The sequence below is a fragment of the Notechis scutatus genome, chromosome 6, assembly GCF_049901735.1.
Source record: "Notechis scutatus isolate UNSWTSFEM ecotype Mainland chromosome 6, rNotScu1.2, whole genome shotgun sequence".
In the NCBI taxonomy this organism is placed as follows: Eukaryota; Metazoa; Chordata; class Lepidosauria; order Squamata; family Elapidae; genus Notechis; species Notechis scutatus.
This window is the reverse complement of record NC_142014.1, coordinates 52885512-52901500: the sequence shown is the minus strand read 5'-3', so window position 1 is coordinate 52901500 and position 15989 is coordinate 52885512. Positions and strand designations below refer to the sequence as shown.

General features: G+C 37.6%; 1 protein-coding gene across 2 annotated transcripts in view; it reads right to left on the bottom strand.

Moving 5' to 3' along the window:
• Positions 1 to 1807: 1807 nt before the first annotated feature.
• Positions 1808 to 15989, bottom strand: part of PDGFB (platelet derived growth factor subunit B) — a 38240-nt gene continuing 24058 nt past the window's right edge. Inside the window, exons 5-8 of one of the 2 annotated variants that reach the window (XM_026694861.2) lie at positions 15720 to 15925; positions 8359 to 8494; positions 8034 to 8201; positions 1808 to 4927 (exon numbers count right to left, since the gene is read on the bottom strand). In XM_026694861.2, the coding sequence (XP_026550646.1) occupies positions 8065 to 8201; positions 8359 to 8494; positions 15720 to 15925 (479 nt within the window). In that variant the 3' untranslated portion in view covers positions 1808 to 4927; positions 8034 to 8064. Of the gene's footprint in view, positions 4928 to 6698; positions 6831 to 8033; positions 8202 to 8358; positions 8495 to 15719; positions 15926 to 15989 lie in introns of those variants that run through there. The other variant, XM_087968301.1, reaches the window with a different exon arrangement.

Here is a 15989-nt window from a genome sequence, read left to right as displayed (position 1 = left end):
CGGTTGATTTGATGAATTATAGATGTAATTAAGAAAGAAATCAGCAAAATGTTACCTAAACTGCTGTGGTATGGTGGAGGCAACATCTTATCAATCCTCTTGGTAGTAACATTTCTTGATGTTCCTTAATAGTGAATTCCTGATAAACCCTTTCCCACATCCTTCTTAAGTACGTTGTTGTATAGTCCAATTCTTCGCAACCCCATGGACCATGGCACTCAGGCCCACACTATCCTCCAGTGTCTCCCTGAATCTATCCAAACTGATGCCCACTGCATCGATGACACTACCTGACCATCTCTGGTTAAATTTCATCCTCTGCCATCCCCTTCTCCTTTTGCCTTCTGTTTTTCCCAATATGAGGGTCTTTTCCATTGAGTTCTCTCTTCTCATTTATGGCCATTAGAGTGGTATTGGCTGCCTATCTGAGGTTGTTAGTATTTCTCCTGGCAATTTTAATTCCAGTTTCTGATTCATCCATCCTGGCATTTCAATGATGTTCTCTGAATATAAATTAAATAAGCAGGGTGACAATAGACAGCCTTTTTGTATACTGTCGCTTTTGACAGGAGATTAGGCATTCCAGATTGTGAGTGAAACCTCTGAGAAGGTACATTGACAGATTTCTCCTCCTATTTCACACAAGGTGAGCACCTTCTTGCCTTGGAGAAACAAGCACACGCTGAATCTTTGCCAGGAAAGTTGGTTTAGTCAAAGCTGAGCCATGTAAAGCTTTAAAGATAGTCACCAGCATTTTGATCTGGATCTGGAACAAACTGAAAACCAATGCAGTCGAACCTTAGCGTGTAGTATTAAATATGCTATCCTTGATTAGAAAATACATTTTGGACCAATTAAAGTTTTCAAGCCTCAGTGCCTGGGAATGTACAATGTCATTGTCTAGTATGGACTGTAATTAATAATAATTGTTATTGATAATGTCTTATAAATAACAATTAATGCTGTAGTGGTTAAGGCATTAGATAAAACTCAAAATGGTGGCTACAGTGATACAATTCAAGCTCAATCTATTTCAAGATGATAGCTGTGACACAGGGGTGGGATTCTACCAGTTTGCACCTATTCGCTAGAACCAGTTGTTAACATTCTAAGCAGTTTGGAGAACCGGTTGTAAGAAGAAATTACTGGCCTAATCCTGTAAGGAAGGCAGGAAGGAAACATTCTGGTGTTGCTTACAGAAACTGCCTCTCCATTAACTCTTATTACATTCTTGGAAGGACTAGACTTCCTGTCTCTGGAACTTCTTTGGAGTTTTTTCCCCCTCCTTTGCTGGTACTTTGCTTGTGTGGAGTGACCATTCAAAGTTACAATGGCACTGAAAAAAGTGACATGACCATTTTTCACACTTATGACTGTTGCAGCATCCCCACAGTCATGAGAGGCAAGGCGAGGAGATGCGTGCCTCGATGTGAGTGATATTGAGTTGGCCACACCCAGCCAATAACATGACCACCAAGCCATGTCCACCCAGTCACATGACCAAGCCACGCCCACAGAACCGGTTATTAAAAATTTGAATCCCACCCCTGCTGTGACATGCATAAAAAGCGGATAAATCTTCAGTTGTACCATTACAGCTACTATCTTGATTCTCCCCCCCCCCAATTTCCTATGGACACCCCTGCATTTTGAACACAGAACACTTAGGGAAAAGAATGACTAGCAATAAACAATAATGTTCAATAACTTCTAAATGTAAAATATAGTTTGGCTTCAAAGACTTTTCACTTTCTCTTCAACCTGTATAGTGGAATTAAATTCCAATGAAACATAAAACCATTAAGACTTTGGATTTTAAGATTTTTTAAAAACAATTTTAAATACAGTACAGAGTATAAATTAATTGTACATAAAATGAGGGATGATGAAAGACCCACCTCCCACCTTACAAATAAAAGTATGCAAAAAAAAACCAACAACAAATTGCCTTTGAAAACAAAGTGAAATAGGACTGAATAGCAAATATTTTAATGTCAGAAATAAACCATTGAGTATAAGTGAGTAGACAGGAAATGCATATTTCCAAACTGTTTTGAGCAGATTTTTCATACATCTTGGTGCCATGGAATTACATTAAGAGACCACAGCTATAGCATTAATGCTTTTTTTTTTTTGTTGTTAACCAGTACAATCTGGCTAAATACAAGTAGTTTATTTATTAATGACCACAAATCTCAGTCTTATCAGGTGTTAGAGAACCATGGATGTTTTCACATGAGAAAAACTGGGCGGAAGCAAGATGTGTCATAAAAATTTATCTAGGGCACCCAAACTTCAATAGATCACTCAAATGAAATCAAGGAGATTATTGAACCCCATTCTCTTTGGACAACAAAATCTGAACTAGGAGGTAAAGTAAGTATTCCAACCAATTTTCTATTCTGCTTCCATAGGGAGATGGACTGAAAATGGAACAAGGGAGGAAAAGGTGCATTTTGAGAATCCTTCATTAGGCAGGGGAACATGACAAAAAACAATTTTCTCCTGTTAGAGCCCTAGTTACTCCACGTCTCTGTAGTAACTATTACTTAGTTTGCCCAATTTTAGCATCTTCCCTTTTGTTTCAACTGGAGTAAAATAGATTGCTTTTCAATTGCACACCATACGTTATCAAGTAGGTGGTTGCATTTGGCTTTACTATCTTGCACAGCCACTGTAATCTATAAACCGTGGCTAATAGCTCAGAACTAGGAACAAACCCAAATGTGGCTTACCCAAAGAACGTAGAATGACCACCCAAACTGCAAAAATCTGGGTTAGATAGCAGTAAAGACAAATGATAGAACTCTGTTCTGCCATTTAATGATCAGCTGGAATTTTGCAGCACCAAACTATTAACTCTAACCAACCATGGTTTGCATAGCTCATTTAACATGTTTTAAAGATTGCAATAGGCCTTATTTCTTGTCTTGATGCCTCCTTACCAAGAGCTTTTCACAGTTTCAGCTATTTAGACAAGATTCTCTTAACAAAGGTATTTGTATTACTGCTGGATTCTATCACATGTTCAGTCACTGAGGATAAAACTAGAATGTTTTCAGTTAAAAACTTAAGCACGTTTTTCCATCATGAGGTGGCCAATAGTATAGAAATTATAGAATTTAGACCTTAAATGCCGAAACCTTGTTCAAACTCTACCCATCTATGACCTCAGCAATTTTCTTTTTGTCTTTCCTCTTTTATAACAACACAGTAAATGACCAGGGCTAAAATACAATTGGAAAGGGCATGTTACACATTCATATATCTTTCTTTTTTTGTTTGGTATTCCCTCAGTAAAGGTCCATAGGCAATTAAACCACTTTTTTCTTTTTTTTCTGATAAAGTGAATATCTTTTGTTGTTTTTACCAACTGATTCCTGGAAGGAAGGCTACTGTTTTGACAGAAGAATCAGCGAATTTTGCATTTAGTGACAGGGAACAACTTATTCATCATCTTTTTAAAGAGAACAAATCCCAAACTGGAGACCCTAGGAGAGAGAAGTCTGCCATCTCCATCAGACGTTACTAATTGGACTGGGACAGGGCCAGCAGCACTTTGTGTAATGATATTCAGCACCACTTAACTTTTATATATATATATTCAATACATTGTGCAGCATTGTATGGCTTTTCTAAGATTTTACACAGCTTGGTTTTCATAAGATTGGAAGATATTAACCTGAGATTAGTGCTGTAAGACTTGGGGTACCCAGGATTGGGGTGGGGTCAAGATGGCAAGGGCAACTGCCATCTTTACTTTTTTTTTAACTTCTGACCCCTAACCCAATCCCACCAATGCCCCTGTATAAGACTGTATCTGGGCATAAATGACTGCTAGAGAAATAAATGACATACAAATGAAGGCTGATGCTATATACCTGTATCCTAACAATGACTGGTTGAAACTGCTATTTACTTGGAGTAGCAAGAGCTTTTGTGGTCCTAAGTAGAGACCTCTTTACCTCCACTGTCATTTGAGATCACTTATAGAGATTGATGATGATGATGATGATTGCCTCTATACTGCCTAATCTTAAAACAACATGCTGAAACATTGCTGTGGCCCCGCTTACTAAAAAGCAATGCTTTATTCTAGCAACTACAGAGGCAGTGACTATAAAAATAGCCCAACATGGGTGCTATAAGCCCCAATTTGTCCATAAGTCAAATTGTTACTTTCCCCGATGTAAATTTAATAACAGAAACATCTCTAAACTCAATTGACAGGAGGAGCCAAGTCTTTCTTAACATCACTTTCAGAAATTACTTCTTTGACCCATGAGGAAGCTTTGAATGGGGGTGGGTAAAATGGACTCCCAAAATAACTGTCCCCTGTCTGTTTCCAGAAAGAGCCAGGAATGGGTATTTAGTATTGATTGCTTCAGTTCCCCAAGGCATAGTATGAAAAATGAAATATACACAAAGACCACGTTTCCACCTATCAGTGGAAACATGACAGTAAAAGTCCTTAGTGCATCTGCTGTCACTGTTTGCCATACTGTCTTACATGCCCACTGCCACAGTAAACAACCTGAGTCCAGTTAAGTCCAAGATGGGACAAGGAGGGGAAAAAAAAAGGAAAAAATAACCATGTTATATTCCTCTTTTCCCCAAACCCACCATTTCTAAAATGCATTTGAGCCACAAGTCTTGCAACATTTCAACAGTGTTTGTTGCAGCAAAAAGCATGTTGTCCATCCCCATTGATGTCATTTTGCTCTTTATTTCCTCTCTCCTTTTTTCTTCTTCACAAGATGGATGTAATGCCATTATTAACTTAAATGGCAAACTTTGGTGAGAAAACATTCAGCGAATGAAGAATTGGGAAGCACCGTTGGCCGTCCAAAAGGGCATTGAGGCAGATGGACGGAGAGAAACTTTTGATAACCCCATGGGGGCTATACAGCAAATATATTAAATAAACCTGAAACATAAGGAAAAGAAACAAAAAGGGTTAGCATTCCATTCCAGAGAATAAGTCATCTGCTCATGGTGCCTAAATCAGCCAGGTATGAGGTTGGTTGTGGTTTTCTTATACCACTTCACATTTTCATATCCAGAAGATTTCTGTCCTGACAGCTAAATTTAAGGATTGCTTCCATACAAAACACAGTCACTAGGTGGGCGGCATAACAATTCATAAAAAAACTAAATAAATCTTCATTTCAGACCACAACATTTTGTGCCCAACATTCAGCCATAATAATAGAATGGTGTGGTGGCCTAGTGGTAAAGATGCTCACTGCCCACTGGAAAGTTGAGAGCTCAATCCTAGGTAGCAAGAGATGTTTATCTCGTAGAGTGCAAAGAGAAAATATCTGCTGTGAACTCCATTTGGTGTCAGGAAGGGCATCTGGCCAGTAACAACTCAACTCCATTCAGTCACCCCAACTCTACCCTGAATTAAGGGATTACCTAAGGGTTGCAAAAAGAAAAAGAATTCTGTCATAATACCCCATCAGATGCCTACCAGGACATGATTGTGGGGACACTCTATAGAAATTCATACTGACTTTAATAAAATCTGATAATAAAAATCCTTCAAGAATATCCTAACAATGCTGATGTCAATTTGTAGTATTCTGATTTTCCTAAACTGTCTTGTCATTTTTTCAGTTATGATTTATGACAGGATAATTTTGAATCTTTCAGAAATAGCACTTTTTAAAGCTAAAGGTTTATTTTTGTTTGATCTCTGCAACTTTCTCATGAATTATATATGAACTTCTTGATTTGGGTTGGGTGGGCTTTAATAACTAGCTTCATTTATATTTTTTCTCATAAAGCTTGACATAGTAATGGAAGATTCATCACTATAACTTTACTATGCTGAAAATATTACAAATAACATTGCACATCATGTTTGTTGAATGGCAGTAATTGAATATTATAGAAATTTGATCATGTCAGAGGCACTACTGGGCAATTGATTGGCTCTTTCGGGACTTCTTAGTTTAAAAGACATTTGGAACAAAAGTTGGCATTTTAACAGTACATCATTTTGAGTGTCTTGGGTGATGTGATTTACTGTTGTTTCTCAGGTTGTGATTAGCTTATCCATTTCTTTTTCCAATACTAGGAAACACTCATGTTTCTACTGCAATAGGCGGATGGATGCTTGACAGGGTGAGAAGAAAGCAACAACTAAAAATGTGGACAGGCAGAAGATAGCTTGCACTGCAGGTACCAGATGGACTGGTAAGTTACAACGTAAAAATGTTTACTGTATGAGGAATTTAGAATATTGGTGGGTGGGTGGATTACATTGTGTTGGCCTTTATTTTGCAGAGAGGTATCTTTGCAAGTACATGCTACTGTGCTTCAGATACAAGTGTTGGTAATATATTTAAAGTTTTGTACATGCAAAGAGAACTAAGATAAACTTGGCTTAGTTGGGCTGTTAAGCTTTCATGTGCATGCATGCTTCATATGCATGCTGTATTTTTTTTGTTGGATTCTTGAGCTTTAACATGTTTATCGTTGCTCTATTATTAATAGAATTTTTGCAGTAAACATTTTTGCAGCAGCTTCCATCCTTATTCGCAAACAATCAGACAAATCAATGAGTTAATTTTGCTGAGGTTGTATAGGGCAATGAGGCATAAAAGAAAACAAGACGTGCCAAATCTACTGATTGATCTTACAAAATAGCTGGTATAAAGATTATAATCTAAATTAAATTTGCAGTGGCTAATTGCAAAGTTAAATTTCCATTGTTTGCTTTAATAATTTCAAAAACATTTCAAAGCTCATCTTTTTGGTTGATTTTCCTGCAACTTAGTTAGACAGAAGGCAACACAATAGATTGTCCTCATAGTCTTGTAGATCTGGGATGAGAAACACTATTAATGGGGCTTTTCCCAAATTCACTGTGTTTCTTATGTTCCTATAAACAGAATATTTTATTTGTTTTAATTTTAGTTCAGCTGGAATACAGCCAACTGTTTCAACAGATTGTTTCAAATTGGACTGTTTTGTCTCAAACTCATAATAGACACACATATTTTTGCACTCCCCAAATAAAATAAGGAATTCAGTCATCTGAATTCCTTCTCCAGCCAACTGTGAAAAAACAATGTCTCAGTAATTCAAATGGATTTAGTGTGAAAAATAACCTTGGTTAAGAGTCTCCCAAAATACGGCAATCAAACAGGACATGTACAGTCTCCAATGGATAGTTAAGAGTGCAGAAAGAATAATTGCAACCAGCCTGCCTTCCATTATGGTGGGATTCAATTTTTTTTACTACCGGTTCTATGGGCGTGGCTTGATGGGCATGTCTTGGTGAGCGTGGCAGGGGAAGGATACTGTAAAATCTCCATTCCCTCCTCACACCTGGAGGAAGGTTACTGCAAAATCCCCATTCCCTCCTCACACCTGGAGGAAGGTTACTGCAAAATCCCATTCCCTCCCCACCCCACTAACCTGCTTTCCAGCTCTGTTCTCCTGTGCAGGGCAACAAAGGAAGAACCAGCCGATCAGTTGGGACTTGGGAGGCAGAGAATAGATGGGGGCAGGGCCAGTCAGAGGTGGTATTTGCCGGTTCTCCGAACTACTCAAAATTTCTGCTATCAGTTCTCCAGAACTGGTCAGAACCTGCTGAATACCATCTCTGCTTCCATAGAAGACTTGTATATTGTGTGGGTCAGAAGAAGAGCTGAGCATAAACTGTTTCAACTCCGCCATTATAGGCCATCGCATGCCAAACAACTAAACACAGGGACAATTTTTTTCCTTCATGCTATCACTCTGCTGAACATCTAATTCTTATAGTGCCGTCTAATGTCTATAATACTACTACATAGTACCCATGTAGTATGGCTGTAGTATTATTATTTATCTTCTTTAGACCCCTTCTTTTTGGTATTATTATGATTATGATTATGATTACTCTATTACTTTGCATGTGCACTGACTGCTTCTGTACTGGAGATAAGTTCCTTGTGTGTCTAATCACATTTGGCCAAATAAAGTTCAATTCAATTCAGTTCAGTTCAATTCAAACGAGTGGTTATATTTAATACATTTACCTGACATTTGTACTTCTGCCTGCCAGCATTTTTATGCTGGGAAAATTTCTTTCAGTGCTTTCTTATCATGTACGTGTTTGAACTTTCGATGCTTCCTCTTTTGTGGCAGCAACCTGTGTGCTCTTGCCCTTGCTGGAAGAGAAGTTACAGCACTTACTGGGGGCTCACCTGCCAAAAAAAGAGGGTGCACAATAAACACCAGTATATAAGAGCTTAGTGACACTGACTGACAAACATATTTTTAAAGGAATTCTTTCAACTTATTATTTCAAACTTCTTTTCATATGTACCCAATTCTCATAAGCATAAATTCCACATTACTCACCTCTGTGCTCGCGTGAATTTTCCTGACTGGGAAGTCTGGGTGATACTGGCTCACATCGACATGCCAGGTGGTCTTCTAAGGCTACAATTGCTTTATTAAAGACTGGCCTTTTTTCAGCAACTTCAATCTTATTTACCTATCAAAAAGAAAGAACAAACTCTGTGATATATAGCACTGTGAATTCATCTCAGTTCAGCCAAGCATTATTACTATTAAAGATTTTGCTTGTACATTTTAAAGCTTTTTCATTGCCTTAGATGTAGTATTGCCCAGATGTAGCATGATTTATCCCAGTCAAAATAGAATCTTAGATTATTCCATTAGCATATCCTAAAGAAGGACTGAAGCTAAAGTCCACACTGGGAAAACTGAAACATTTCACTTAAACTATCAAATTCCCCGGCTTAGAATATCAAATTATTTCACTAAAACAAATTGTAAAAATGCATTATGAAAGACAGTGCTGGCTTCTATTCACTGCTCAAGGTAATTCCTCTTAGCTGATCCTATAATAACCTATATAGAGCTGAAAAAGACCAAGAAGTTACTGAACTCATTCTTCTTGCAAGAAATTATCATCCATTTACTTGCCTGTCACCTCCTGCCACCCTGGATCAAAGTGCAAGTCACTGTCACAAGTGTAACATCAGATTTCTTACGAAAAGGCAAAGGAAAAACTCTATAGCAAACTACCCTAGCTAACGGCTACTGTTTTTCTTAGCATTTGTTCCATAGCACTGCAGGGCTTACCTGTATTTACACTACACTTGTGCAGCTCTTACAGAAAAGCATTCAGTGCACAATACAACAAGTTTTTTTTCTTTATCAGCAAGCCTGTTATATTGATTAGGGCCAAGAGGGAGTAATTGGCCCAAGTGTCATCCACCTGGCTTCTATACTTAGGATCTGGATCTCCCCATTCCTAGTACAGTACTTTAACTACCATATAACAAGGGATCTCTGAACTGCCTCACCTAAGTGTAAGAGGGTTAAATCTGTAGTGTGACTGTGGGCTTTGGGAAGGGAAGGATGCAATTCTACTAAAGTCTGTTTTAAATGTGACATGAGGCTATTGTTTGCACAGCACTCTTAACAGAGGCATTTTTGGTCCTATGTGCCATGGAAACCCAGTACCTAATCAATTCAAGGTCAGAAGGAGGACCATTTTAATCCCCAAACTTGGATTCAGTTTTTACTCAAAACATATATTTGGATAAGATAGTGTCACACCAATTCAAAAAGCCAGAAACATCTATACCAGCCAGTCAGTCAGTTCTCCAATGAAATGAAACCAAAGCAAACAACTCTGAAAAAGCAACATGCTGCATTATAACATTCACTGGCAAGGTCTGACAGTCACAAAACATACTGTTAAAACAATGAATATCTGCTTGTGTGGCTAATAGGGAAGCAGCCATAAATGTAATGAAGTTTTGCCAACATTCTCCTGGCATTAATGGGATGGAAGAAGTGGATGGAGTCCCTGTTCCTCCGATGGCAATCCTTGAACCAGGTTGCATGACTGATTGGTGCCCATCTAAGAATAAGGAACCACAATTGTGTCTATCTGGTTAAACATGTGATGCAAATGTAAACATAAAGTGTGAGTATCATCTTCCCAGGAGCCTAGCAGTGATCAAATGTCCCTTCAGTTTAACTTTTTTTAAAAGTCACATTCTACTATAGCACACAAATTACTTAGTAGACACTGTTTCTGCATAAAAAATACAGGCTTTTCTATTTTCAAAGAAACCATTTCAGGATCACGTTACAGACTATCCTATGAACTCTTTGTTTTTTTCCACAACACTAACACATCCCCATCATTCCACCCAACTTCATTCTCTTCTACTTCATAAAAATTTTATGGAGAAAGGAATTTCCCATTTAGAAATGGTGTAACATTTTCCTTCCTTTGTGCATTGTTATATGAAAAAAATCCAAGGAATTTGTTCTCAAACAGATGTCAAGCAAGGGATCTGTATTGTAAAATACTTTGTCCAGGAAGAAGCATAGAGATCCATATTGACTGGAAACTGAACAGCACCAGAAGAGGTAATTTGCAAGATATCAACTTACAATACATCCAGAGAAGATAATTTAGAAGAGCAGCTGGGAATGTGATATTTATTAAGTGCATCAGCACAATAAAGAATCGAACTGTTTGTTAGTATGTATATTAATATGTTCATTTCTGCCAGTTCTACCACTGGACTACTGGATTTAATTATTGTATTACATTTTAAAGGATAATTTGTTAGAGAGTTCCTTCTTCAGAAAACTTAAAATAAAGTCATTGATTGCTGTATCTGCAATCTTTATAAAACAAGGAGGAGTCAATACAGATCTGAACATGGCTTTTTTAAAACAGGCATTTATAGGACTCATTGTATATGAAATATAATTGGCAATATTTGATCCAAACACTATGCAGGAAACAAACTCCTGAATATTATGATAAATAACTAAACCCTTATTAACCTTAACCTGTGAAACTATTTATATATCATTGAATCAATTCTTGGTGTATACATGATTTCCATTTGCCTAAAGTCCCAGAACAAAAAGTTTCCAGGGACATTACAATAATATAAGTCAAGTCGCCATAGGTGAATAGGCGGCAATATAAAACCAATAAAATAAATAAATAAATAAAATAAAATATCCCTGAACCCATTCATCATCACAGGTGTCATACCATTCTTCTTTTTCCTTCAAACTTGACAATCATTAATTTTTATGGTCCACTTGCATTATTTGTCCATAATATGTGACTTTCTGCTTGCTAATCATCATCTCTAGCAAACAGTTTTTCTTTTCATGACCTTTCTGCAACCTATGGCACTCTTAATGACTGCCTGCAGGCTCATAATTCAAATACAACTTCTTGTATCTTCTTTCTACGTCATTTCTATGTCATTTTCTCAGTGTTCACCTTTCACAGTGGTTCAATATTTGACTTTCATAGGGGAAAAAACCTGTTTGTATATCTGTTGACATAAAAAAAAAATCCCCTAAACCTTTATGATCTTGCCTCAGTTTGTATTTGTTTTCCTTCTTAAGATTAATCTATTTTTCTCTTGTATACTATCCATCTTTGCCTATTCTTCATCCAAAAAATCCAGAACTATCTACCATACCCGTAAATCCACCAAGCATACTTAATGCTTTCTTATGTTTAACTAGTCCAGATTTTTCACTATTTTCACTTTCCTAATGAACTCTTCTGCTGTTGTTTGTACATCTCAAATTCTCTGTTCAGTTTCCAATTTTTACAATGTCTACTGTCATTTCTGCCAATCCCTCTAATAATATACTTGTGCAAGTTTAACAAATAAGGAATTAATATACATCCATTTCCTCCACCTTTCTGAACTACTCTATTTTTCCAAATTCAGTTTTTATAATAGCTTCGTTGTGAAATTTATTCAAAACAATTCTGACATGCCCATTAGCCTTAAAATGTCCAACTGATATGATCTACAAAACAAAACAAAAACCTTTCTGTAGTCAAGCAATAAATATTTCTTAAACTTTGGATATTCTCTGACATTGGCTTTCTTTAATATAGATATGTACATTTACGTTTCCATTATTTGTTGGCTATAAATCCAACTCTCTTTTTCCTGAGCATTTTAAGCAGTTCAACAGGCATTTCATTTATACCTAATGCTCTTCTGTTTGACAGTGTTCTGTTGTTTTGCATCTTACTTTCTCATGGAGTTGTTTCCTAAATATATTATCTCCCTTCAAATATCTCCATCATCTCATAATCCCATTGGTAAAGAGTTTAATTAATTTCTCAAGCAATTTTAGACTCATTTATTATTAGATCTCTTGGATATTCCTATAACCTTTAATTTTTCTATAAGTTCTCTGGTTTTCTTAAAAGTACCTCTCTTTTCTTGTGATTTTCCTCTTTGGGTTAAAATTCTTGATTGATATATATTTCCTTGTCCTTACTTGCTTAAAGCTGGAAGTTTGCGATTAGTTGCTGTACTTCCTTCTTGTTGCCCAAGGCTTTCATAATGTCTGCCTGTCAAGATAATTTGTTCTGGAAGCCATTTGACATTTTGAGAATCTTCTTTCTATATATATTTTTCTGACTCTTATTTCTTCCCATAGTTTCTCAATTCCTTTTGCTATAAGTTAATCATTACACTGATCTTAAACTCTAATCGTACCAGGTCATATCCTGTTGGCATAAATACTCTCTTTAATTTCCAAGGCTTAACTCATATATTTAACACAATAATTCATTATTGGTTCCTCAACGTGCACCTGGAAGTTCTGGCTGACTGGATTGTACCTTCCCATCTTCTGTTCCCTATACGTAGCCAAATTGATAGCAGTGATATTTTTCTGATGCTGCCCAGGTGTACATTTCAGTTCTATTGTTTTAAACAGGTGCTGGCAAATGAACAAAGAATTATCTTTGCAAAACAATATTAACCTACCTTCGACATAATTTTGACCATACTTTGCATCATGCTGTCTTTTTGTTCTTTAAATTTTATTTCATTCCTTTGAAGGTCTCATAAAGTCCATCCAAACATGATTCTTTTGGTAGGGAGCAGCAGCTTGCAATTCTGATTCTGGACAGAGAGGACTGCTAGTTTGCAAGCGGAGTCAAACAGCCCAATAAGATTGAGCAGCTTCTCCCAACAGAGGGGGAGGGATACAACAGCACCTATTCCCTGTTTACAACACAGTCCTTTTAGCAACTCTAAAAAGGTCCCACACTTATTTGCACCATTCAGGTGACCCTGACGGTACAGATAAATCTCCAAGTGGCCTCAATGACTCTCAGAAAGAGGGCTAACCATCAGATGACTACACCTGTCAACAGTGGTGTCCCCCAAGGCAGTGTTCTAGGACCAACTCTCTTCATACTCTACATAAATGACCTCTGTGATCATATTAAGAGCAACTGCGTGCTCTTCACTGATGATGTAAAGCTATTCAACACCACAGACAATACTGATACCCTTTAAAAAGACTTTGACTATGTATTAGAATGGTCAAACAAATGGCAACTTCAAATCTCAACAAATAAATGCTCTGTCTTACATATTGGCAAAAAATCAGAAAATAAAATACAAGTTGAATAGTCAAGACCTTGTTGATGATCCAAACTCTGTCAAGGACCTTGGAGTACTCATCTCTAATGATCTAAGTGCTAGAACCCACTGTAACTACATAGCCAAAAAGGCATTAAGAGTTGTTAACCTAATCCTACGTAGCTTTTTCTCTGGTAATATCACACTACTAACTAGCGCATACAAAATATTTGCTAGACCAATACTCAAATACAGCTCATCAGTCTGGAACCCACATCACGTATTTGATATTAACACAGTTGAGAAAGTCCAGAAATATTTCACAAGAAGAATTCTACATTCCTCTACTCATTGCAGAATACCTTATGTCACCAGACTTGAAATTCTAGACCTAGAAAATCTAGAACTACGCTGTCTTCGGTCCGATCTAAGTATAGTATATAAAATCATACATTGCAATGTCCTTCCGGTCAATGAATACTTCTGTTTCAACCATAACAATACAAGAGCACGCAATAGATACAAACTCAAGGTTAACCGCACCAAACTTGATTGCAGGAAATATGACTTCAGCAACAGAGTGGTCAATGTCTGGAATACTCTACCTGACTCTGTGGTTTCTTCCCCAAACCCCAAAAACTTTAACCTTAGACTTTCTACTATTGATCTCACCCCTTTCCTAAGAGGTCTGTAGGGGGCATGCATAAGCGCACCAATGTGCCTACCATCCCTGTCTTATTGTTTCTTTTATTTTTCTTATATGTATCCATTTCATGTATTCATAACTATGTTTTTTACTTATATCATCTTGTAAGGAATTGACATAAATAAACAAACAAACAAACAAACAAACAAATAATAAATAAATAAAACACAATTTGCCTGTTTTCTTTAATGCTATGTAGTTTTTGCCATTGTGTCCTAGGGTTGCTTTTAAAGATCCTTTTGCTGGTTGAGTTGGTTTGAGGGCCTCAACTTTGTTATGGATTACATTTAGGTTTCCCTTCCTCTTTTGACCTTAAAACTAGAGAGAAACTCTACCAGAAGTCATGTTCCTGCCAGCACTATTCTTGGAATTATTAGACATACTTAGCCATCAGATCATCTCAAAGCAGTAACTCCTGAAATAGAAATGCATGTACTACAAATAAAATAAAATAATATACTCTGAAATCAGATACAATCAAAGCAGAATAACACGTAGATTCCCCATTTGATAAAGCAAACACATCAAGTTTTGAAACAGTGTAGATACAAATTAAGCAATTCAAGACACTATTTATAAAGATAACTGTACAATAAAGATATGAGGTTTATGAAAGGTGAGAAACAGATACTAGCATGGAGAATGGTGTGAGATGGCTTGGAGAACAGTGCTCGTTTGTCAGCTGTGGGAAAAAATGACTGAAAATGAGTGAGGTGCAACAGATCCTGTAGAGCTCAGGATGGTGGGGGCAATTTGGAGCATGACAGAATGGTGGGGCTATGGCTGGTTGAGGTGTGGTGCTTGAGGCAACATTACTCAGTGGAGCTGGTGCTAGACTAAAACTTGAGACCTGGGGGAAGTGGCAGCTGGTTAAGATTACTGAAGGCCCCAGGCCTTTACTTCAGCCCCAGTGCTGCTGCAGTAAGTGTCACTATGTAAGGTGGCCAAAAGGGCATAGATCATGGGGTAGACAGGTGGGTGGGGGAAACTGCAACACCCCTGCAGTCCTAAGTGTTGAGGGGAGCAGGTGGACAGCTGAGGCTTCCCAGGTCGCAGCAACTTTGTGCCACGTTGATGAGTCGGGCAGTTGGCTGAGGTATCCCGGGTTGCAGAAGCTTTGCATTGTGCTAGTGGGCTAGGTGGGCTTCTGAGATTTTCTGGGGTTAGGGTTAAGGTTCTACTTGCATAAAGCCTATATTGGGCCTCCCTCAACTCTCTGAGGAGCCCCTGCACTCTTTACTTAGGACTCTGTTTAATGACATGCAATTATTGCTTAACAACCACAACTAGGAATGTCAAGATCGTGGTATTGAATGAAGCGATCATATGACATCTCGCTTAACAACCATTTTGCTCAACAACTGAGATTCCAACACCATTTCTGGTTGTAAGTTTAGGACTGCCTGTATATTAATCAAGAAACATTCACAACCATTAAAGCCAAATTTGTTCCAACACCAGGAGATAATTTAGCACATAAAGGGTGTATATAAAGTGAAGTGTGTTTATTGCACTTTATCAACTTTCAAACAAGATTAAGTAAGATTCAAAGAAGATTGGAAAACTGGGGGAGAAGAACAGAGATATCTGTATACCTGGATATGTCGTACCCGAACCTGTGTGGGACGACATTGCATCGCTCGGGTATTGCAACAGCCTGTACACCGTTGCACTTCTACACAGGGTGGCCACACAATAAAATTGGCATTTGTTGAATCTACCATGCTCCGGGAGATTTCAAAGACTTCAGACCGTGTCTTGCACTCAGCAATTACTGCTGGCTCAATAGGTTCTGCTCCGCCTAGAAAAATCCAGAGGAAAAATTCATGGTGAAATCAACTTTGAAACTCATGATTGTTTTCCTT